This window comes from Triticum urartu, chromosome 2A (genome assembly GCF_056163025.1).
Source record: "Triticum urartu cultivar PI428250 chromosome 2A, HENAU_Tu73, whole genome shotgun sequence".
NCBI lineage: Eukaryota > Viridiplantae > Streptophyta > Magnoliopsida > Poales > Poaceae > Triticum > Triticum urartu.
Window position 1 is genome coordinate 651742968 of NC_141874.1, and position 26086 is coordinate 651769053.

General features: G+C 44.9%; 1 protein-coding gene and 1 pseudogene across 4 annotated transcripts in view; one reads left to right on the forward strand and one right to left on the reverse strand.

Annotated features, from left to right (window-relative positions):
- Positions 1–26086, reverse strand: part of LOC125539437 (uncharacterized) — a 32555-nt gene that overhangs the window by 3865 nt on the left and 2604 nt on the right. The window contains exons 4-9 of one of the 4 annotated variants that reach the window (XM_087544744.1): positions 25634–25697; positions 25349–25537; positions 24611–24719; positions 23900–24209; positions 21103–23793; positions 20592–20998 (exon numbers count right to left, since the gene is read on the reverse strand). In XM_087544744.1, the coding sequence (XP_087400870.1) occupies positions 22813–23508 (696 nt within the window). In that variant the 5' untranslated portion in view covers positions 23509–23793; positions 23900–24209; positions 24611–24719; positions 25349–25537; positions 25634–25697 and the 3' untranslated portion in view covers positions 20592–20998; positions 21103–22812. Of the gene's footprint in view, positions 1–20591; positions 20999–21102; positions 23794–23899; positions 24210–24610; positions 24720–25348; positions 25538–25633; positions 25698–26086 lie in introns of those variants that run through there. The other 3 variants (XR_007296865.2, XR_007296861.2, XR_015617283.1) reach the window with 3 other exon arrangements.
- On the forward strand, positions 6298–7691 carry LOC125533885 (uncharacterized; annotated as a pseudogene).

Genomic DNA, 26086 nt, shown 5'->3' on the forward strand with positions numbered 1-26086 from the left:
CGTCTCAACGGATTTCGACGGAGCCCTATTTAAAGTGAATGCGGCAGTCTCTAAAGCATAGCCCCAAAATGATAGCGGTAAATCGGTAAGAGACATCATAGATCGCACCATATCTAATAGAGTGCGATTATGACGTTCGGACACACCATTACGCTGAGGTGTTCCAGGCGGCGTGAGTTGTGAAACTATTCCACATTTTCTTAAGTGTGTGCCAAATTCGTGACTCAAGTATTCTCCTCCACGATCTGATCGCAGGAACTTGATTTTCCTGTCACGTTGATTCTCAACCTCACTCTGAAATTCCTTAAACCTTTCAAAGGTCTCAGACTTGTGTTTCATTAAGAAGACATACCCATATCTACTCAAGTCATCAGTGAGGGTGAGAACATAACGATAACCACCGCGAGCCTCAACACTCATTGGACCGCACACATGAGTATGTATGATTTCCAATAAGTTGGTTGCTCGCTCCATTGTTCCTGAGAACGGAGTCTTGGTCATTTTACCCATGAGGCATGGTTCACATGTGTCAAATGATTTGTAATCAAGAGACTCTAAAAGTCCATCTGCATGGAGCTTCTTCATGCGTTTGACACCTATATGACCAAGGCGGCTGTGCCACAAGTATGTGGGACTATCATTATCAACCTTACATCTTTTGGTACTCACACTATGAATATGTGTAGCATTACACTCGAGATTCATTAAGAATAAACCATTCACCATCGGAGCATGACCATAAAACATATCTCTCATATAAATAGAACAACCATTATTCTCGGATTTAAATGAGTAGCCATCTCGTATTAAACGAGATCCTGACACAATATTCATGCTCAAACTTGGCACTAAATAGCAATTATTGAGGTTCAAAACTAATCCCGTAGGTAAATGTAGAGGTAGCGTGCCGACGGCGATCACATCGACCTTGGAACCATTCCCGACGCGCATCGTCACCTCGTTCTTCGCCAGTCTCCGCTTATTCCGCAGCTCCTGCTTTGAGTTACAAATGTGAGCAACTGCACCGGTATCAAATACCCAGGAGCTACTACGAGTACTGGTAAGGTACACATCAATTACATGTATATCACATATACCTTTCATTTTGCCGGCCTTCTTGTCCGCTAAGTATTTGGGGCAGTTCCGCTTCCAGTGACCACTTTCCTTGCAATAAAAGCACTCAGTCTCGGGCTTGGGTCCATTCTTTGGCTTCTTCCCGGCAGCTTGCTTGCCGGGCGCGGCAACTCCCTTGCCGTCCTTCTTAAAGTTCTTCTTACCCTTGCCTTTCTTGAACTTAGTGGTTTTATTCACCATCAACACTTGATGTTCCTTTTTGACTTCAACCTCTGCTGATTTCAGCATTGCAAATACTTCAGGAATGGTCTTTTCCATCCCCTGCATATTGAAGTTCATCACAAAGCTCTTGTAGCTCGGTGGAAGCGACTGAAGGATTTTGTCAATGACCGCGTCATCCGGGAGATTAACTCCCAGCTGAGTCAAGCGGTTATGTAACCTAGACATAGTGAGTATGTGCTCACTGACAAAACTGTTTTCCTCCATCTTACAGCTGAAGAACTTGTCGGAGACTTCATATCTCTTGACCCGGGCATGAGCTTGAAAAACCATTTTCAGCTCTTCGAACATCTCATATGCTCCGTGTCTCTCAAAACGCTTTTGGAGCCCCGTCTCTAAGCTGTAAAGCATGCCGCACTAAACGAGGGAGTAATCATCGGTACGTGTCTGCCAAGCGTTCATAACGTCTTGTTCTGCAGGGAGAGCAGGTGCTTCACCTAGCGGTGCTTGTAGGACATAGTCTTTCTTGGCAGCTATGAGGATGATCCTCAGGTTCCGGACCCAGTCCGTATAGTTGCTGCCATCGTCTTTCAGCTTGGTTTTCTCTAGGAACGCGTTGAAGTTGAGGACAACGTTGGCCATTTGATCTACAATACATGTTGTAAAGATTTTAGACTAAGTTCATGATAATTAAGTTCATCTAATCAAATTATTCAATGAACTCCCACTTAGATAGACATCCCTCCAGTCATCTAAGTATAACATGATCCGAGTTAACTAGGCCGTGTCCGATTATCACGTGAGACGGACTAGTCAACATCGGTAAACATCTTCATGTTGATCGTATCTTCTATACGACTCATGCTCGACCTTTCGGTCTTCTGTGTTCCGAGTCCATGTCTGTACATGCTAGGCTCGTCAAGTCAACCTAAGTGTTTGCATGTGTAAATCTGTCTTACACCCGTTGTATGTGAACGTTGGAATCTATCACACCCGATCATCACGTGGTGCTTCGAAACAACGAACTGTAGCAACGGTGCACAGTTAGGGGGAACACTTTCTTGAAATTATTATAAGGGATCATCTTATTTACTACCGTCGTTCTTAGTAAACAAGATGCAAAAACATGATAAACATCACATGCAATCAAATAATAATAGTGACATGATATGGCCAATATCACATAGCTCCTTTGATCTCCATCTTGGGGCTCCATGATCATCTTGTCACCGGCTTGACACCATGATCTCCATCATCATGATCTCCATCACCGTGTCTCCATGAAGTTGCTCGCCAACTATTACTTCTACTACTATGGCTAACACGTTTAGCAATAAAGTAAAGTAATTTACATGGCGTTTCTCAATGACACGCAGGTCATACAAAAATAAAGACAACTCCTATGGCTCCTGCCGGTTGTCATACTCATCGACATGCAAGTCGTGATTCCTATTACAATAGCATGAACATCTCATACATCACATATATATCATTCATCATTCATCACAACTTTGGCCATATCACATCACAAAATACTTGCTGCAAAAACAAGTTAGACGTCCTCTAATTCTTGTTGCAAGTTTTACGTGGCTGCAAGAGGGTTCTAGCATGAACGTTTTCTTACCTACGTTAAAGCCACAACGTGATTTTTCAACTTCTATTTACCCTTCATAAGGACTCTTTTCATCAAATCCACTCCAACTAAAGTGGGAGAGACAGACACCCGCCAGCCACCTTATGCAACTAGTGCATGTCAGTCGGTGGAACCGGTCTCACGTAAGCGTACGTGTAAGGTTGGTCCGGACCACTTCATCCCACAATACCGTTGAAGCAAAATAAGACTAGTAGCGGCAAGAAAGTTGACAACATCTACGCCCACAACAAATTGTGTTCTACTCATGCAAAAAGAACTACGCATAGACCTAGCTCATGATGTCACTGTTGGGGAACATTGCAGAAAACAAAAAATTTCCTACGGTTTCACCAAGATCCATCTATGAGTTCATCTAGCAACGAGTGATCAGATTGCATCTACATACCTTTGTAGATCACGCGCGGAAGCGTTCAAAGAACGGGGATGAGGAAGTCGTACTCGACGTGATCCAAATCACCGGAGATCCTAGCGCCGAACGGACGACACCTCCGTGTTCAACACACGTACGGTCAGCGTGATGTCTCCTCCTTCTTGATCCAGCAAGGGGGAAGGAGAGGTTGATGATGATCCAGCAGCACGACGGCGTGGTGGTGGATGCAGCAGTCACCGTAGCAGGGCTTCGCCGTTCTTCTGCGAGAGGGAGAGGTGTAGCAGGGGAGAGGGAGGCGCCAAGAGTCAAGGGTGCGGCTGCCCCTCCCTCCCCCCTTTATATAGGCTCCCCAAAGGGGGGGGGGCGGCGGCCAAGGGTGGAGTGGCCCCCAAGGCAAGTGGGGCGCCCCCCACCCTAGGGTTTCCAACCCTAGGCGCAGGGGGTGGGCCAAGGGGGGCGCACCAGCCCACTATGGGCTGGTTCCCCTCCCCACTTCAGCCCATGGGGCCCTCCGGGATGGGTGGTCCCACCCGGTGGACCCCCGGGACCCATCCGGTGGTCCCGGTACAATACCGGTGACCCCCGAAACTCTCCCGATTGCCGAAATAGCACTTCCTATATATAATTCTTCACCTCCGGACCATTCCGGAACTCCTCATGACGTCCGGGATCTCATCCGGGACTCCGAACAACTTTCGGGTTACTGCATATTCATATCTCTACAACCCTAGCGTCACTGAACCTTAAGTGTGTAGACCCTACGGGTTCGGGAGACATGTAGACATGACCGAGATGGCTCTCCGGTCAATAACCAACAGCGGGATCTGGATACCCATGTTGGCTCCCACATGCTCCTCGATGATCTCATCCGATGAACCACGATGTCGAGGATTCAAGCAACCCCGTATACAATTCCCTTTGTCAATCGGTACGTTACTTGCCCGAGATTCGATCGTCGGTATCCCAATACCTCGTTCAATCTCGTTACCGGCAAGTCACTTTACTCGTACCGTAATGCATGATCCCGTGACCAGACACTTGGTCACTTTGAGCTCATTATGATGATGCATTACCGAGTGGGCCCAGAGATACCTCTCCGTCATACGGAGTGACAAATCCCAGTCTTGATCCGTGTCAACCCAACAGACACTTTCGGAGATACCCGTAGTATACCTTTATAGTCACCCAGTTACGTTGTGACGTTTGGTACACCCAAAGCACTCCTACGGTATCCGGGAGTTACACGATCTCATGGTCTAAGGAAAAGATACTTGACATTGGAAAAACTCTAGCAAACGAACTATACGATCTTGTGCTATGTTTAGGATTGGGTCTTGTCCATCACATCATTCTCCTAATGATGTGATCTCATTATCATGACATCTAATGTCCATAGTCAGGAAACCATGACTATCTATTGATCAATGAGCTAGTCAACTAGAGGCTTACTAGGGACATGTTGGTGTCTATGTATTCACACATGTATTACGATTTCCGGATAACACAATTATAGCATGAATAAAAGACAATTATCATGAACAAGGAAATATAATAATAATCCTTTTATTATTGCCTCTAGGGCATATTTCCAACAATAAGGACATATTACTTTGTGTTAGCATTTGCAATTGAATGAGGATAACGGTCATCAACTCATCATCTATATTAACCAGCAACCAGATCCTGGCACACAAGCAGATATCCATCGATCTAGAGTAGTGCGTTTGCTCAAATTTTCAAAGATGTACTAGTATATACGGTACTACCTTAGTCAATGCGGCAAGTTAGGTGTGGCGGACGCCAAAGCTAGCCAGATAGCTTGGTCCGCCACGGTGAATCGCCATGAAATCTGTATCCGCTAGAACACGCACGCTCGACTCACCCTGACGAAACAGAACTCCCAAAATCCACCGGAGGTGACCAGATAGTCGCGGGCGACGCCTTCCGTAAAAGCTACCTCGTACTCGTCGTACATCCACTGGAAACCCCAGAACCCCTCTCCGGCGAGCGAATAACAGGGGGCCCCAACCACGGCAGGGTAAAAATAGGGAAACAGGAGATGTGAGGCAAAAATGGTGGGGCGACCGTACCTGCGCCGACGACGAGAAGCGGATCCCCACTGCGGTCCTGCCCTTCACCTTCGGCTGCAGCCGCGGCCCGTACCTGCGCCGACGACGAGAAGCGGATCCCACCGCGGTCCTGCCCTTCGCGTTCGGCTGCAGCCGCGGCCCGTACCTGCGCCGCCGACGAGAAGCGGATCCCCACCGCGGTCTTGCCCTTCTCGTTCGGATGCAGCCGCAGCAATGGTTGCCTCTGTCCGCCGGATTTGGGGGAGAAATGGAACGAATGGGGCGAGAACTGAGAAGAAAGGAAAATGGATGAGGGAAGGAGACAGAGGCGTGGCTCACCCTTCGTGCTTTCTACTTTCTCCATGACAAGTGGGGCCCGCGCCACGGATGCGTCCCGCGCGATGCGAACCGGCTGGACGAGGAGAGCGGCGCTTGTGGGAGGGCCCAACCCCACGCGTGTTCGGTCGCTCCCGACCAGATACCGCCTGACGCCGATGACCGCGCGATCTAGGCTGATCGAGCGGCTCGCGTTCGGCCGCTCGTTTCGCCCAGATGGTGCGCGTGCACTTTGAAGTTTTTAGGGGGAAAAAATGCCTGATTGGCTGCAGTTGGACACCTTTCTGATTTTTTTCCGTTGAGGGCTTGGACACCTTTCTGAATGGCTGTGACGAAAGGTGATTTTGATTCTGTATTTTCCCGGACATTCTTTTTCTTGCGAACACTTTTCCTGGACTTTTGGGTGTGCCAAAGGCAGAACGTTTTCGCGGGCTTTCTACCTTATCCTTGTGGCTCTTCCAGCGCGCGGGCCGCCTTTCCGCGGGCCTGGTGCACGACCGCGATGTCGGCCTAACAATCGCTTCAGCTCCCCTGAAAAAACAGAGAAAATCCTTTCATTCCTTTTTTTTGCGTCTCCCGCTGGATCCGCGGCGATTCACGTGGCCGTTAGCCGATACGAAGATCGCCGGTACGACGTCTTTGGAGTTTGGATCGCCGGCAGGTTGGCTGCTGGGCGCCAGCGTCGTCATCGCCGATGGACCGGAAGCGCCCCTCGGCCGCGCGTGCGCGCGGCAGCAAGCGCCCTCGACGCACAGCCGACGCCGTCCCCGCCTCGGACGCCTCTGGGTGGGCGTCCCTGCACGCGGATTTAGTTCGTCTGGTCGGGTGGAGGGCGCTGGCCGGCGACATCCGGGACTACGTCCGGTTCCGCGCCGTCTGCCCCCACTGGCGGGCATGCTCCGTCTGCCCGCGCGGCCGCGGCGTTGTCGACCCGCGGTTCTACCCGCGCAGGTGGATGATGCTGCCGGAGGGCCACGGCCTGTACCCTGGCCACGGCAGGCTGCGCGGGTACATCCGCTTCTTCAACCTCTCCACCGGCGCCATCGTGCGCTGCCTGCTCCCGCTTTTCAAGAACCACTGCGTCCTCGACTCGGTCGACGGCCTCCTCCTCCTGCAACGGGACGAGGACACGGCCGTCCGTCTCCTAAACCCCTTCACCGGCGACATTGTGGACCTCCCGCCGCTCGCGACCCTCGTGCCTCCTCCCGGATCCAACCCGACCATCAATGGAATAGCCTGGGGGTATTTTAGAAACATCGGTGCCACCTCCGTTAGCGTCAGTGCAGATGGAGCAGTCATCACTGTCATGATCGTGTTTTATAACATATCTGTGTTAGGCTTTGCTACCTCCAAGGACCATCGGTGGAATGTCCCGAGCTGGAGGCTCTCACCAATTGGGAGGCTGATATCATCCCAAGGCAAGCTATACATGATGGATAACCCCACATTTGACACCGTTCTTCATGGTGACACTCAGATTTTCCAGATCAGCCCACCTGAGCACGAGGGGATGGCATCAGGTTCGTCTCCGATGCCATCAAAGAAGTTGATTGCCACATGCCCGGCCGGCAAAATGCCCACCCCTCAGTACCTGGCACAATGTGACTCGGAGATCCTGGTGATCGGGTATAGGGACGGATTCTTCACGCACCCCTTGGTTTACAGACTCTCCGACCTTATCCTTGACAGGATCGTCCCAGTAACTAGTATCGAAGGCAATGTTCTGTTCATTGCTGAAAGGATTCTGAGTGTGAGCCGTAGTGCCTTGCCGAACCTTGCTGGTGACTCCATTGTAATCGTTCATCCCCGCGAAGTATATTTGGCGGAATGCCGCCTCAATACTGACACATGGTTACAGGCAGCGGATGGACGTATCGCAAGATGTGATTTATCGAGGCCTTACAGCCTCATTTATCATATCTTCTCTTGTTGCCACCGTGCTTCTTGGTGAGCTAACTATTCTCCCTAATTTGTTGTTCTGTAACCAGAGTCCTTTGTGTTACTTGGTGAGCTAATTATTTTACCAAATATGCCTACAGGAACAAAGGCACAATTCTGTATCAGTATAAGAATCATAACAATTGGAAGGTGAAGAGAAAGTGGCGCCAGGGGGTAAGTCTGACCTGCAATACCTTTATTCTAGTGACCTTTCTCTTTCCACTTCTGCTGAAGATCCACTACCCAGCCTTAATATAGCAATCTGGCTAGCCAATGTCTTAGCTTACATGGAAGTAATAAAATCGGCTACAATCCAAAATTAGAGATTGTTCAAAAATAATAATCAGAGAGCCAGCCTTATCTTTGACCTTTCGTTATCATCAGATTTTGAGATGTGTGACATATTGCCATTCAAATTCACAAACATTTCTGGACCAGATAGTTCTTATATGTACATAGTTTTCTTGACAAATGCTGAAAAAGATTCGTGTGGTTGTTAGTTACAATCATTATTTCGGTAACTTATGCTCTGCAATCAACCTTTGTGGTGCACTTATGCAATTAATTTTGGTCCAGGCAACTTCATTCTTATATATAAATGTACAGTGCAAAATTTATCTTTGAAATGTATCATTTCTCAAGAAATTTATTGTTTTTTCTCTTCACAGGGAAATGCATTTGAGCTTTTTTTTACGGCATTTGAGCTTGAATATCCCGTTCACTCAATACCAGATGTTGTATCAAAACAGTAGTATTTCCACCAACGCAATTAGATGATTTCTTAGTTTTACACATATTTTCCCGGCGCAGATTTAGAAGCTCATCAATTATCTATCTAGATACTGCTTCTTTTTGCATGTTTTCTTCTTCTTTTGCAGTTACTCAGATTGGTTCGCTTTTTGACATGTTCTCTTTTCGCAGGCATAAATGATTCCACACCACAATGGTAGTCGCTGCCTCACTGACTTTCCTCTCCATTGTTACCATCACGGAAAGGAGATGAGTCTTATTTGTTGACATGGTTTGAGTAATTTTTTTTCTTATGTTCTCATTGCTTTGACAAGGACGTTTTCTCATTTAATAAATTATTCTACCTTCATATACTGCTAGGTACTACCTCTTCTAGATTGCTCGTCGCACCAGGCTATATATGGACAAAACATGGACACCACCAACTCATGGAAGCGACACCCATTGGACTCACCCCGAGATTCTTGTGTTAAAACTTAAAACTACTAACAAAGTGTTCCGTTACCATTTTATTGATCATAAAGTATAAAATCATTGATGTTGATGGCTAGATAACAATTATTACAAATATAAAGTACTCAATTATAGCATTCCAGTATTCCCCGGGCTGGAAGATGGGTCTTGAGTCTGGAGTGCGTTGAGTAGTGCTTATGCAAAACCTGGATTATGTTGCTATGTTTTAGTTTGAGTGTGTTGGTTGTTGATGTTTTCCTAGTCTGATGATCAGTAGGGGTTTGGTGAAGGTGTCAGGCTTTTGTTCCTTGGTAAAATTGTTTCCTGTTGGTGGTGGTAGCGTTTTTGTTGTAATGATTACTTAGTTTCTTCCTTTTGATCAAAAAATGCATTCCACGGTATTGTTTGGCAAAATAATAGAACCTGGGTTCCGGTGTACCCAATTTCGAAACCTTTAGCAAGGACATATTTACATGTTTAAAAAAGTCACGTACATATATCTTGAGTAAAAACGTACTGATGTCATTTTTTTGTAAAGTTATGACCATTTGTGCCTTGGATAAAAATGACATAACAATAATGCTACTTACCATTCGATGGATTTTCATTTTTCATTTTTTTCGAGGGAAAACCTCACCCTTTTATAATCGAGTTTAACAAGATTTGCGGATTAACAAGCCATATGTAATGCCCAAGTACATATGGGAGAAATTAAAACTTCGAAAGAGTATGTGTGCCTACATGTTCAACTTTCTACTTTCATGGCGAAAGCGAATCTATTCATATGCTTTACTGCTTTCCTTGCTTTCCTTCATTACTACAGTAGGATTGTCCGGTCCGTTAGAGGAGAGTGAGCTATGTCGTCGACTAGAGCTAGTGCTTCTCGGCAAGCTAGGGCCCCCAAGGTCTCCAGGTCATCATATTGATACAACCAATGTTGAGGACCCCAAGAACCGCCCCCAGTCATCGTGGGCAACAAGAACAATGGTGCATCTGTGAGAGTTCTTGCTCACACTAGAATCTTGATTGATTTTGGTGAAACCATGTGGAGGCGGTATCCATTTTGGCCACAACCCGCGTGTCAAAATCCTTCTTCTCCGGCTGAGACAAACGAGATTCGACAGGAATATCCCGATAAAACATTGTGTTGCCATCAGACTTTGAGCTATGTCTTCATGTAATGCCTTCCTCCTTGCACCCCACATGACCAACTAAGTCACATGATCTTTGTCACTTCTGGGTAGCTTGTCAGTAGTGTTGAATGATCAATTCCTCGCGCATGGCTCGGTGAACTTAGGAAGATCGGCAAGCACCCATGTGCATCTTGCCATTGTGCACTCTAGCAAAGCGTGACACCAAGAATACTCATCACCACAATTCATGCACTTAGTGGAGGGTGGCCATGTTGTAACACCCACAATGCGGCTATATCTCCCACGTGTCGGGCACGACTTAGAGGCATAGTCGCATAGTAGGTTTGTCGCAAGAGGGGTAATCTTCACACAATCCCATGTACTGAATAAGAAAGGGATAAAGAGATGGCTTACAATCGCCACTTCACACAAATACAAGTTAAACATACATCATCTAGAATACAATTAAGGTCCGACTACGAAACCAAAATAAAAGAAGACAACCCCAAATGCTAGATCCCCGATCGTCCCAACTGGGCTCCACTACTGATCAACAGGAAATGAAACAACACAACGAACACGATCTTCATCGAGCTCCCACTTAAGCTCGGTTGCGTCATCTGCACTGAAATCATCGGCACCTACAACTGTTTGAAAGTATCTGTAAGTCACGAGGACTCAGCAATCTCACACCCGCGAGATCAAGACTATTTAAGCTTATGGGTAAGAAAGGGTAGTGAGGTGGAGCTGCAGCAAGCACTAGCATATATGGTGGCTAACATACGTAAATAAGAGCGAGAAGAGAAGCAACGCAACGGTCGTGAACTAGAAGTGATCAAGAAGTGATCCTGAAACTACTTACATTCAAGCATAACACAAGAACCGTATTCACTTCCCGGACTCCGCCGAGAAGAGACCATCACGGCCACACACGCGGTTGATTCATTTTAGTTAAAGTTAAGTGTCAAGTTCTCTACAACCGGATATTAACAAATTCCCATCTGTCCATAACCGCGGGCACGGCTTTCGAAAGTTCAAACCCTATAGGGGTGTCCCAACTTAGCCCATCACAAACTCTCATGGTCAACGAAGGATATTCCTTCTCCCAGGAAGACCCGATCAGACTCGAAATCCCAGTTACAAGACATTTCGACAATGGTAAAACAAGACCAGCAAAGCCGCCCGAATGTGCCGACAAATCTCGATAGGACCTGCACATATCTCATTCTCAGGGCACACTGGATGAGCCAGACGTCGGGTTGGCATAGACCCTGGTTGCCCAGGGGGTGCCGGACATCGCTTAGGTTGGACCAACACTTAGAGAAGCACTGGCCCGGGGTGGGGGGGGGGTTAAAATAAAGATGACCCTCGAGAGCGCGACTCCCAAGGGAAAAGTAGGTGGTGGTGAGGCAAATGGTAAAACCAAGGTTGGGCCTTGCTGGAGGAGTTTTATTCAAAGTGAATTGTCAAGGGGTTCCCATAACACCCAACCGCGTAAGGAACGCAAAATCAAGGAACATAATACCGGTATGACTGAAACTAGGGCGGCAAGAGTGAAACAGAACACCAGGCATAAGGCCGAGCCTTCCATCCTTTACCAAGTATATAGATGCATTAATTAAATAAGAGATAATAACGATATCCCAACAAAATCCATGTTCCAACAAGGAACAAACTTCATCTTCACCTGCAACTAGCAACGCTACAAGAGGGGCTGAGCAAAAGCGGTAACATAGCCACACAAGGATTTGCTAGGAAGGTGGGTTAGAGGCTTGACATGGCAATATGGGAGGCATGATATAGCAAGTGGTAGGTAGCGCGGCATAGCAATAGAGCGAACAACTAGCAAGCAAAGATAGAAGTGATTTCGAGGGTATGGTCATCTTGCCTGCAAAGTTCTCAGAGTTGTCGAAAGCTTGATCCTCGTTAGCGTACTCAACAGGTTCCTCGATCACGTACTCGTCTCCTGGCTCTACCCAAAGAAAGAACACAAGCAAATGACCAACAATCAATCACGGTGCAATGCACAAGCCACATGATGCAATACATGGCATGACATGCGAAATGTGATATGCAATGCATATGCGTGCTCCAGAAGGAAAATAATGAACAAGGCATCAACTTGGCAAAGCAAGTGTGCCGCTGGAAAGATGAGAAGATTTCGGGTGAAATCGATATAAAGATCACTGGAATGGGATGCACGGTTTGCAAATGGCAAGCAAAACAAGGTTGATGCTAAACTGCGATTAACAGCACAATGCCACTAGAATGCAACAAGAAACTAAGCTAATGCACCCCAACATATCAACAAGGCATATGGCAGTGATGTACTCAAGATGCTTGACAAAACATGAACGCTGAGCTACAGTTAAATCACACAAGAGCAGGTTCAAACAAGCATGGCAAAAGTGCAAAAGATATCAGCTTCACAGACTTAGTGAAAATACTAACATGCCAGAAATAATATCAGGAAGCAATGTTTAGAGCAAGCAAACAACATGCTATAGGAACATATCATAGTAAAAAAAGGCATGGCATGAATCTACTAAATGCATAGAACAAAAGTCCCATACTGATCATGAGCCAAAAAGGCGCAGAAGGTATGATGGCGCTCATGTAAACATAGCAAGTTTTATTAACAGTTTCAGACTTAGCAGAAAATAGAGCATGGCATAAACAGAATTATGAGGGCATCTTTGCGAGCTCAAATCACTCACCACAAGGCATTTCATGACAATATAAGTATACTAACAGCAAGAAGATATGTTGATGAAGCTAAACATGACAAGACCAAGTTCATAGCATGCAAGGATCACTAACAACAACCAAGGCAAAATTGATTAACATGTAAACAACCTATCAGAAACATTTTATAGCAAAAGTAGAGCAATAATAAGACATGCTAGGGCACTCCATAATTGCAAAAAGGGGCATAGATGGATAGAGCATAACCATATGTTCAAAACATCCTTACTGAAGCAACTCAAAACAAGCATGGATCTCACTGTAGCATCATATTTATATGGCATAAAAATAACAGCAGAACAAGGACAGCAAAATCCTAAGACCCTGAAATCAGCAATATCACGAAGGCTGCTTTGCATGCTTGTGCTAGTCACCACATAGATCACAAAAATATATGGCAAGCACCCCTGTAAAGATAGCATGGCATAGATCAAAACACATGTAGAGCTCATGCCCAAATGATGCACACATCAAATGTGACAAAAATGACAAATCACCCTAAACTGATAAGTAACATGAGTAAACATTTTATAGCACTCTTGCATCAATGATTTGGGTATCAAGATGAACTCAAACAAGCATGCCACAATGGAATGAAATGAAGAGCATCTCTCAATGAACATTTTGATATCTCATACACGCAAAACGAAGCAGTATGTAAGAAGTTATGGCATGTTGAACAAGGCACCAGAATGCAATAATTAAGGGACTTCGCCGAAATTTAGACCTCGCGGGAAACTGGACGAGACGGATCGGGACGAGGAGATCTGGGGCTGTTTGGAACGGGGCCTGGTGGATCTCATCCAACCCGGCCCAGATCTGGCCGGACTTGAACTCCGGCGAGGCGTCACGGGCTCTGGCGACGAGGGGCGGCGGCGGAGGCGGCATCCGGCGACGCGGGGTGCGGCGCGGCGAGCTAGCGCAGCGGTGGCGCGGAGGAGATGGAGCGGGAGGCGGGCGAACGGCGGCGGCGCACGGGCGCGGCTCGGTTCGGGCCCGGCGGGGGCCGGACCTGGGCCCGTGGCGGGCGGGCGCGGGAGGCGGCGAAGTGGGCGCGGGGGTGGTGACGTGGCGCGTTGTGGTTGGACGAGAGGCGACTGTAGACATGACCGGGCGGAGGGAGATTTGTCCGGCGGCGCGAGGTGGAAGGAGATTAGGGTTTCATCCGCGAAAATTCAGAGGGAGACACATATTTATAGGTAGGAGGAGGTAGGAGTGTCCAAATGAAGTGTAGTTTTTGCCCACACGATCGTGATCCGACGACGGAGAACATGGAAGGGGTTTGGATGGGTTATTGGGCCGTTTTGGAGGGGTGTTGGATTGCAACACACAAGAGGCCTTCGCGGTTAGCCGGTTAACCGTTGGAGCCTCAAACAGACTCCAAATGGAACAAAATTTGACAGGCGGTCTATCGGTGGTGTACCAAGGCCACTTGGCAAATCTCTGTCCATTCCGAGAACGTTTAACACCTGCTCACGAAAAGAGACAAAAGGGTGCGCCCGTGCATGTGGGAGTGTCGGATTGCGAAACGGACAACGGGGAAAGCGCTCGGATGCATGAGACGAATATGAATGTAAATGCGATGCACATGATGACATGATATGAATTGCATGACACGAACAAAAGACAAAACAAAGACAAAACCCAACCACGAAGGAAATCTCCTATCGCATCTCCGGAAAAGGCACGGGTCGGAGTTACAAATATGGAAAGTTGTATCTGAGGCGTTACACATGTGCATGCACTCGTCGAAGTATCACTTACCCCTCCTCTTGCGCTGTGCCTAGACATCTTCCTCCTGATCGATCTTGACCTCCCTGACTTCCTTCTTGTCGACTGCAATAACACTGCCTTGTATGGAATGGTATCTCTCACCCCTGATTTTACTCTATACCAATCGCATTCTTTGCCCGGCCAAACACGGCATGGCTGGGAAATGAGAATTCTGACTAATTGACATCCTCTCTCCTTCAACAAGGCATCTCGCATCCATGATCTTTCCATGTCTATCAAAAAGCACCGTTCGGATTGCCTCAAGGCGGATGAGAACCCCAGACAGCTGATCTGAGGAATAATCGTCGAATTTCTCAGAGAATCCACAGCTTAATAGTGACGTTACCGTCTCTTTGCTAAATCTGAGTTCCCGTGAAGCAACACCATTCCTGCTAGTACTACCTCCTCCTTTTCTGGTACCCAGTGAGCGTTGCTCCCACACTTCAGTTTCCACGGGGATCATGGTGGGCAGCACTGACAAATCAATCTAAAATTCGAGAGGAAGAATGGCACCCGGGTTGCAGGCAAGGGCACTGAGAAGAATGGAGACCACAAGTGTGGTAGCTTCCCAAAATCCTGCCACTACTTTCTTTGGGTTGAGGATTGGGATGCCACCTCACAGTTTCCCACTCTAGTACCCGGTCCCATGAGATCGGGCCACCGGTTGCAAACAGTCACGTCCGCTTCCGATGAGGTCCGCACCACCACCTACACAAGTAAACTATGCCTTGCCTTGGTGGTCGCCCCCTTCTACATCATCCTCGCTCCCCTCATTATATTGAAACAAGGAGACCTTGTCGATACCAATTGTAGGATCGAGAGTATATAGACTAGAGAGGGGTGAATGAGAGATTCAAAATTTCTTTCGATTAACAAAAACCATGAAGTGAAAACAATAGATCGCAAAAATGGAAAAAGTTCATTAAATTTGAAAAAAAATCATTGTATTTGAAAAAATTTCATCGAATTTAAAAATAGTTCATCAATTTTGAAAAAAAATTTCATGAATTTAAAGAAAAAGTTCACGCATTTAGCCGAAAGAAAAAAGGAACAAAACTGTTCCAGTAAAAAAGAAAATAAAAACTAAATGATCCATGAAAGAATAAAAAAGTGCATCGAATTTGAAAATTTTCATCAAATTTCAAAAAGTTCATCAATTTTATAAAAAAATCACCTATTTGCAAACAATTCGTCAAACCAGGTTGAAGAAAAAAGAAACAAGAAAAAGAAAAAAGAAAACAGGGAAAAAAGGGAAAAAGAAAAAGGAGGAAAGGAAAAAGGAAAAGGGAAGAATAATAAAAGATACAAAAGGTTGCAAGTTATAAGAACCTAATCGTAGGCGGGGTGGTTACACGAGCAAGTATCAATGAGGGGGGCGCTGGTTCGAATCGTAACCAAGCAGTGCATTTTAACGATCTCCTATTAGATGCGTTTTAAATAATGCGTTTACTTGGATTCGAATATTGGATCTCATGTACATGTGGGAGTGTTGCTAGCCAAAGGAGCGAATGTGGGTTCTTTTCTATACTAGTAGAAAGCCCGTGCGTTGCCACGGACTTTTGAAATATTTTGCTTATCGCCGCCTCCGCCGCCGGCCAACCCTCTAAACCGTGCCACAATCTTTAGCACCCGCGACCTCCCGCACCACAATCTCAATGGTTGACAATATTATGAAGAAAAAGGAAGGATCAAGATGGTTCTCTGAAGAAGTCATACCATCTCGCACATCAAGTTCATGGATCGTACGCATGCTCTCTTCTCTCGGCATCATTATCATATTTTCAGACTACAAAATCTAACACTCATGTTTTGAATAATCAGCAGTGCAAATCAATTTTAAGAACATGTCATGGGTGAATCATTTGGGTGCTATACTTTAAAAAAAATCATAGGGGAGAGATTTGGCAGGTTACACTGAATGCCATGTAGAAAGCCATACCCAATAGAGAGATCCAATTTTACTATAAAAGAACTATGTTACACACAAAAAAATGTAACTTGTAAGCTCAATAACACTACCTTCTTCCTCAAGTCTTCGCACCACCTAAGTGCCAAATTTCTCACCTATGATATCAGTATCGCTCTATAGACAATGTTCTTCATGTATGTACCAACAGGACAATCGAAGCTTGGTTAGGAAGGTGGTCGCACAATAATTATTAAAGGGAAAAATCTTCTCTCAATTTGTTTGGGATGACCATAATAATTGTTGCAGATTAATTTTCCACACAAATCTATTCTCTATCTAGTTTTCTCACATCACCTATTTTTTCCTGACTTATTTGCTTTATTTCACTACCAAATAAAGAAATTACTCCCTCCCTCCGTTCCTCTATAGTACACAAATCACGGTCGGGTCTCTTTCTGGTACGTGCTAACTTTTTGATTGATCCTCGTAAGTGAAATGTCCTGATTGGTTGTTAGAAATATTTTGTAAGTGTGCATGCAATTAGTTGCGCATTGGCCATCGAAGCATTTGTTTCCAAGTGAGCGGGCATGAAGCATTTGTTTCTGTTTTTACATATACTTCTGAGGAATTAGTCAAGGGTATTTGTAGGAAAGAGATCACGGGTATGCGTGTGTATGTCACAGGTTGTTACGCGTGTATGACAACTACAACAACAATAATTAGGCATACAAGGACTTCGTAACACCTACTTGTTTTATGTGGGTAATAAGCTTTCACATTCTACAACAGAAGTCAGAAAACAAGCAATAATCATTAGTTTACGGTTCTAGCTAGTTTGCAAGACATAAGCTTATGTAAAACTGCATATTATCACTGCTTTGTTTTTCTCTCCCAGTAAGAATATGCATAAATGGGAAGAAATATATCTGCTTATTATAACCACTTTTTTGGTCCCAACAAGAATCTGCTTATTATAACCACTTTTTTTGTCCCAACAAGAATATGCATAAATGTGAAGAGAATATAGCTTACATATGTGCAATCATTGTTCCATATACATTCACCTACATACCAAAGATCTGACCCCATATCCAGCATAGGTAAATATACCAAGAGCAAATTCATAGCTCAACCACCTTCACGAGGAGACTACACGTCTTGTACACTTGATCTGCTTGTATCCTCATCTTGATATTGCTGGGGGGAATAATCAAGCGCAATTTAGATAATGACGAAGTGCAGGTCTCTTGATTTAGAAACATTGTCTCAGCCTAATATATCATCCTGATTTTTGTATCCTTTGACACTTCAGAAGCAAAAAAGTTACAACCACTCAGAATGTAGAGTGAACAGTGAACCCAAGAAGTCAGTTTTCTCTCATCAAGTTAAATCAATAGGCACGGAAACCACATTGTAAAATCTAGAAATAGTTATACCACAACCAGTAAGCTAATAGATTTAACTGAATTGAACAACAAAATCTAAAAAATGAGAAGATATATATTTATCTGTCAGACGATTATTGTGGAAACTGTTGGCACCACTCCCGTCAGCTCTAACTTCTCTTCTAACTGATGCGCTTAGGTAATGACGAAGTGCAGGTCCCTTTAGGAAAATAATCAAGCGCAATTTAGATAATGACGAAGTGCGGGTCCCTTGATTTAGAAACATTGTCTCAGCCACGAATGACAACCTTGAGATCTATGCAGATTCTCTCATGTTACAAGTGTGGAAAACCGACTTACATATTGTAAGCCATGCCACTTGAAATTTAAAACTACTAAGCGTATTTTACTTCAAAGGCCAACTATTAGAGTGCAAAAAATATTCTAAGAATATAATGTACAGTATTGTAAAGATGGTGCTATATTAATAAAGCTGAACCCAGCCGTCTTGCAATCGCCGCTGCACTTCCACAAGCACAAAATTAACTCAAGGTATAATCTAAACTATACAACTACTGTGGCCTGACTAGAACGCAACTTTCACTATAAACTATACAACTATATACACCACAGTTAGAACATAGCACCTTTGCAAGAAAGCTCAGTACCAATGTGGCCTGACAATAAAGATTGTAGTAAGTTCATCCAGGGACTTCTACATAAAAGCAAGCTATGGTGTTTTAGCAACATAAAAAGGAACTAAACCAGTTCATCCTAAAGCATAATTATTTCCCCAAAAGAAAACAATAATGGAACACTTTACGCGTCAGGCAGAAAATATATAAAAACAAACGTGATTTTGTTTTGACAAAAGATGCCATCCAGGCCTGTTAAGTAAAATTCTCTACATAAACACAGCGCCTAAAAAATGAATGTTGGCCAATTAAAACCCACGCTTCTGCCAATGACGGCCGGAGCGCTTGGAAATCCATGCACAAAAGAAACTTCTCCCATGGTATTGCACGATGTCAACGATGAGGTGGAGGTAAGTATTAGGTAATTAGACTTGTGTTAGCTTCATAATTAGTGAGCTCACAGAATCACGAATAAATCTATATTTTTTCTAAGAGAAATCAATCTATAAATCTGAATGCTATTTGAGGCCACAAAATGTAACTTTTACCATAACAATATTGTACCTTTTTGAGAAAACAAATTGGGGTACTAATTAATCATGAGCATATCAAGAAAGAAAAAAGTCCATTTTACTTCCCTGAACAAAGTGGGTGGTTCACTTTACCCCCTGATCTATATTTTGGTTCCTTCTACGCCCCAAACAAAACCAAACCGGACGAAAAAAACCCCCGGCTGGTTTGTCTCCATTGGATGCTGATGTGGCACAGTCAAAGGGCGGTTTTGACCGCGGTGGGGCCTACTTGTCAGGTTTGACTGTTATAGAGCTGTCGTTCCCTGTTGCGATCTGGATCTGAAATCCCCCCTTCCCAGTCCAAATCCCTAACCCTATTCTCCATGGGCGGCGGCAGCGTGAGCTCCACCACCGTGTCGCCGGACGCCGTGAGCGCCGCCGGCGATGGAGGCGCGGCCCCGGTCGTCGCAGTAGCCCAGGCGAGCCGTAGCTTGCTGGAACGCCGGTTCCCGCAGGAGGTGTGGCGGCGGGGAGAGCCGGAGCTCCGTCGAGAGGCGAGCCATGTCCTGATCTCCCGCACTCCGACCATGGATGCGCTGGAGCTGCGCTTCGGGCGGCACGTGCTTCTGGCAACTGCAGTCGGAGACGGCGAGCAGACAGTGACGCCGGCAGCCATGCTGGCGATCTTGCAGCAGTGTCGTCGAGTTCGCGTGCCCACCACACGACCTGTGGCTGACCTTCTCGACAGAGGAGAAGTGCTGTGAGGTGCTCCTTTCATCAATGAAGATCAAGTGTTGCCGGCGTTGGATTCAGTTTTCGCGTTGGTGCAGAATGGTTCGATCTCAGCCAGGTGCTCTGAAGTACAAGAGCAAGCTCGGCTTTGAAGGCCTCCCAAACCAGGCCTGGACGACGGCGTCCGTGAAAGATGTTCTCAAGCAGCTGGGTGGCGAGCTGATCGAGATCCTGTCGCCGCGAGCTTGAGGTCATGGCGTGGCTTCGTGACCCTTCCTTTGTTGGCAAGGTGGTGACAGTGGAGATACCTGAGCCGAAGCTGACAAACAAGCCACCCGAGTCCATGGATGAGTATGAAGCAATGCAATTCGAATTGGGTGAATACGGACCGTCGTCGCCGAGGAAGAAGAACAGCTTACTGTATCCTGTCATTTGCCACATGAAGGAGGTTGTTGATCGTGGTCCTCTGCTTGCTGAAGGACTGCCTGATGAGTGGCTGCCAGGAGAAGGCGAGGACCTGACTCGCAAGCATATCTTCAAGACTGTGCTGGGCAAGATCGACGGCACTGACGGTGATGAAGGAGTTTGAGTTTGTGTCCTGTTATATTTGGCACTTTGGCTTTCCACTTGGTTTGTTGTACTGTGTTAACAATCTGTAGTGTTGTACTGTGTGTTCAGTTCTATTTTATGCTCGTTGTTGTGGTGAAGCAACTGTACTGCCAAAATTGTCCCAAATATTTGTGTAATGTGCTGGTACTATGTTGTCTTGTGAAATGGTACAATTGTGAGCTTATTTGTTTGTGCCAAAAGTGAACATATTTTGCCGAGCTTCTATCGAAAGGAAATTTCTTTCAAAAGAGAACATAGTAAACAGTAGCATTCAACTAAACACAAATTCTGTAGCTTAGCAGTAACAAACACTAGTTCCTTAAAAAGAAATTGTGCAGTTTAACAGCAACAAACACAAGTTCATCAAACAACAACAAACACAATTTGAAGGCTCTAAACAACAGAAATTTTTCCTGTTTAACCTCTCAGTTCATCAAACATGCTAACCCTGGTAGATTTCCTCCTTCTCTGACTAGAACTAGCACCAGCTGTTCTGTTTGCTTGCTTTGGAGGCCTTCCCCTTCTAGGCTGTGCTGTCCCTCCTGTAGCTTGCTGTGAAGACTGGCCTCTCCCTCCTGTAGCTTGCTGTGAAGACTGGGCTCTTCCTCCTGCAGCTTGATGTGATGTTTGAGCTGCATGCTGTGAAGACTGGGCTGTAGCAGTTTCATATGCTACTCTTTGAGATGTCCTTGGAGGATTTTCCTACACAACACAGAAAAGTAACAGTTGTTAGGGGTTTCACATTGCTGCAATTTCACAAGTACAAAACATATAGAAATTAAACATATGTAAAAATCATTACACACTTTTGTTTCTTTTTTCCTCTTCCTATTCTTGTACTTTCCCTTGTTGGGGTTAGTATTGCATTTCCTCATGTTGTGCCCAGGATTTCCATCGTAAACTACACTTGATCTTAGTTCCAATCTTGGAGAGTTTGTGTGCATGCTTAGGAGGCTCATCTCCACCTCTTATTCTCTCTGTCCTGGGCCTCCCAGGCATTTGCACATAGCTTGGAACTAATGGTCTAGGTCTGTCAGATATTGGCCAGCTAGGCATGCCCTCCATTGGCATCATGACATGTTCATATGTCTTGTTGTAAGCTTCAATTCTGTAGCAAGGTGCAATAAGTGAATCTATGTCATTAGGGCCACACTGTGAAACTGCTAGAGCATGAACACATGGAATTCCTGACAATTGCCAGTATCTACAAGAACATGTTCCTGCTTGCAAGTCAACTTTGAATCCATGCTATCCTAACTTCACCTCATATCCATCTTTTCCATTCCATATTGTCTCACACTTCTCAGTAAGTTGTATAAACTTGTTCACCTTTTTGAGGATTTTGGGACAAATTGTTCCATTCCAATTGGCTGGCATAGCTCTATTAACTTGAATCCTAACTGTCACCTTTACTCTGATTGCTTCAAACATACTGATTATAGGAAGACCTCTATATTCCACTATCCAATTGTTAAAACTTTCACACATATTGTTGTCGACTGAATCACAGAATGATCCTTCTTTGAACCATGCTCTACACCAATGTTCAGGCCCAGCCTGCATCATGTCTCTTGCTCCTTCTGGTGTGAGCTGAGCAAGCTTTGCCCTGTTCAAATTAAACTGAACTCTGTTAGAAGACTTTGCACAAGCCCAAAATCTCTTCTGGTATTTCTGGTCCCTATGTTTTTTCTTCCAGTTAGCATAAATGTGCCTAGCACAATTTCTGTGTTCAGCTCTCGGTACAACCTTTGAAATTGCATTGATTAGACCTTTCTGCTAATCTGATATAAACACCCAGCCTTCACCTTGATTTGAAATCTCCAAGTCTTTATTTAACAATGCCATAAACCAAAACCAGGAGTCCTTATTTTCCACCTCAACTGCCGCCCAAGCAATGGGATACATTTGCCCATTTGCATCTCTTCCAAGAGCACATAGTAGCTCTCCACTTTGAGCCCCCTTAAAGAAGCAGCCATCCAAACCCACTACTTTCCTGCACCCTTCTATGAAACCTCTCTTGCAAGCCTGAAAGCACACATACAATCTCTGAAAAACTGGTGCAGTTTCTTTTGGATTAAGCACAACTGCCACAGTGCTTCCTGGATTGCTCCTCAATATTTCTAGCTGATAATCAAACACCCTGGCATATTCTTCATGCATTGCTTCTCTAACTCTCTTTCTGACTATTGCTTTTGCTTTCTTTATTTTGGAAACATGCACATCTGCAAACATCTCTAATATGACAGTGGCCTTAATAGATTTCACTTTCCATCCTGGATTTGCCTTCATAATTCTCTCATACTTGTCTGCAATTCTAGGTGCAGTAACCAATCTGTTGTCTCTCCTCTTTGGGCATATGTGGTTGTCAACAAGTGTTATGACTTGAAACCAATCATTTGAGCTCCTCTTTGCACCATAAATCAACCAAGGACACTTAGGCCAAGAACATTTTGCCCTAATCCTACCAGCCTCATCTTTTACAAAGCAAATATGCCTCTTCATAGCCAGGCCATACTTCACGAGTGCCCTCTTGAACGACTTCTTCCTCTAAATGTCATGCCCAAACTGAATATTGGAATTGCAGCCTTGCTATCAAATCTTGGAAATCTTGATTTCATCCTAAATGAATTCCCATGCTCATCCTCATCATAACTGTATTCCTCACTGGAATCCATGTATGGAGTGTCATTTCCTTCGTCCATTTCATCAAAAGGAATTAATTGTGTTGTACTTTCTTTCACTTCCTTCTCTTCATCAAGTGGCAACCCCATTCCGATCTTTCTGAGCACTTCCTTAGCATGCTTTCTAAGCTCCTCTGCCTCATCATCTTCACCTGAACTGTCTTCATCTTTAGGGCACCAATCAAGATCTGCATATTCATCCCTTATTTCATCAGGTGCAACATCTACTTCAGGAACATTTCCAGTTTCAGGTTGCAATTCATCTTGTACAGCATACTCAGTCTTGTCAGGCTCATCCACATCTTCCTCTGAACTGTGCTCCAGGTCATCCTCAGCAGAGCAATTGTCATGCTCATCTTCCCAATCACTGCCACTCTTCTCTTCTGTCTTGTCTTCTTCAATTGCAGCATTAGTTTCCTCTTCCTCTTTCTCTCCAATATCAGACACACTGTTCTGTCCATCTTCATCAACATCATCTTCATAATTCACATACACATCCACAACCCCACAATCTGTAATACACCTATCCATGAAGAACACATTTCTATCAGTGTCCAGTCGTCTCAACCCATCTCTAACATTTTTTTCCAAGAAACAACCAGTAAAGCCTATGCTTCTCTGTTATCTCTTCACCATGGTAGGCCATCTTTATATCTGCTAACTGCTCCCTGACAGTAGCTAAGGATATATTGTACCTCTCAACAGATGTGAGTTGTATATTACCACCAACATATGACAATTGCTTGTTTGAATTCTCAAATTGGCCATTGTAAAAGAAACGGATGCCTAACCAATCTAGTTGATCCATTGCTTAACCTACAGATTAAAACAACGTTCAATCTTCAATTAGAACCTACATACAGCAGCTAACTAGAGCAGAGTAAGTACACCAAGGGAAGGGGATTGGAGGGATGGGACTCACCTCAGTTCGTCTGCGCCGCCGCGAAATCAGACAGACCGCAGCAGCCGCCGCCGCATCGACAGAGCCGTCGACCTAGGGTTTGAGGACGGGGGAGAGAGCGGCCGTGGGAGAAGGAACAGGTCGGGGAAGATTGACGGGTTGCACCGCCGCCGCCGCCACCACCACCAAGACTCTGACCACCGTTGCTGGTCGGAGTTCAGCGCTGCCCCAAGGGAGCCATCGACGGCGACATGGGGGAGAAGAAGAAAGGGATTTCGATCTCTTTCTGATCCAGAACGCAACGGGGAACAGCAGCGTGTAACAGTCCAACCTGACGAGTAGGCCCCACCGTGGTCAAAACCACCCATTGACTATGCCACATCAGCATCCAATGAAGACAAACCAGCCGGGGGGTTTCGTCCGGTTTGGTTTTGTTTGGGGTGTAGAAGGAACCAAAATATAGATCAGGGGGTAAAGTGAACCACCCACTTTGTTCAGGGGAGTAAAATGGACTTTTTTCATCAAGAAATTACTCGACAATATTAGTCACCAGCCACTCCTTACTTATACCCATTCTTTTAATCAACATGTGCCTTTAATTCCACCATCGTGCTACATGGGATTTAACAACACTCCCGCAGAAATTAGAGCAAAACAAAAAAAGAACTATGTTGCACATGCTTTCACCTCATCTACTCGCTAGAATATCTAGAATTTGGAGTGAGTATATACCTGGAGACAAATAGTATAACATTGATGGGGATCCTTAACGTCGCGACCAATCTGTTATCCTCCAGCTTGAGACTACTTGTAAAGTAGCTTTCTATACTAAATCCCTCACCTGTAATGATAAATGGTTGTAGTTGCATTATACAGAAAAATTTAAGGCGGGTCATGAATCTAGAAGATCTTTCAACAAAACATGGGAAGGAAGATAAGAACACTACACTAATGGTGGCAAGGCTAGAGTAGTCAGTCATATGTATAAAAACTTCATCTACAAACAAGCCTGCTCTTGCCAACTTCACATCTAAACATCTCTGTATGTGGGTGTATCACATCCATGCCCCATCATATCTTGAATGGGAAGTCATATGGCCAGAGATCAAAGGGATCAACACCAATGGGACCAAAATTGTTGTACAAAATAACATTTGTATTGACGAGCTCAGCTTGCACAGAAATATATGTATATGGATTTCAAATAAAAATATATATTCAGAGTGCTTTTTTGGATGAACTTTCAGAGTGATTTTTATGAAGACATAAATGAAAGCTTTGTACAGTATATTAGAACATTTAAGTAATAACAATCTAATGATCAAAGGAATAACAGCCAACCATCTATTTGGAAAAGAGCAAAGCACCATACATTTGATTCGTACAATACACAGTATTATACGTAAACTCATTTTTTGGGTAAACTAAAAGGCAAGTGATCGAGAAGGCGAATGAAGGGAAGAATCATACTTTGACGAGGAGCTCCCATGAATATCCGCTGGCTTCCTCTTCGAAGCTCCCATCATACCTGAAGGTCTAGTTCCCATCAAGGAGTATTGTTTCCCATGGCGTCAAGGTCGTTGTGCTTGCTGCCGGCGCGGATGCACTTCTGGGTATTGTATTGAGGTGTAGGCGACAAGCTGCTAGTCCAGGGCGGCACTACATTATGGTCAAGGAATAATGTCTTGAAGTGATTCATTCAGGCGTTGGCGAACAGCTGCATGAGGTCGTCGATGGGCACGGGGCACCACTGACCTGGACGACGATGGCATGTGTGACTTGAAACTGAAGAAGGCCCCGCATATGTCGCCTTGTCAGCCTGGAAAAAGAGACAATAAATTAGTGATGAAGCAATTGAAGAACGCCATGAATGTTTGCTTTTTATAAATGGCAAAAGCAGAAACTAAGTAAAAACTATAAATTAGTATTTGATCATAAAATTCCATAAAAATATCAACACAATTTGGGCTTCATGGTTCAGAGTTACCTAACATCAAGTGTAGAAAAAATATACTATGGCCGAACATTATTTCAATAATAAGTTAGAGCAGTCCTGAGTGTTTGTTACCAAAGGTGATCTCCAAGACCTATGGCAACAGAAAAAAAGAAGATGTAGGACACTCGCATAGGGTTAAAAATAGTTGTTTACGCTGGGAGGAAATATGTGAACATTGAACAACATAACATACCTTTCCAAGTATCATACAT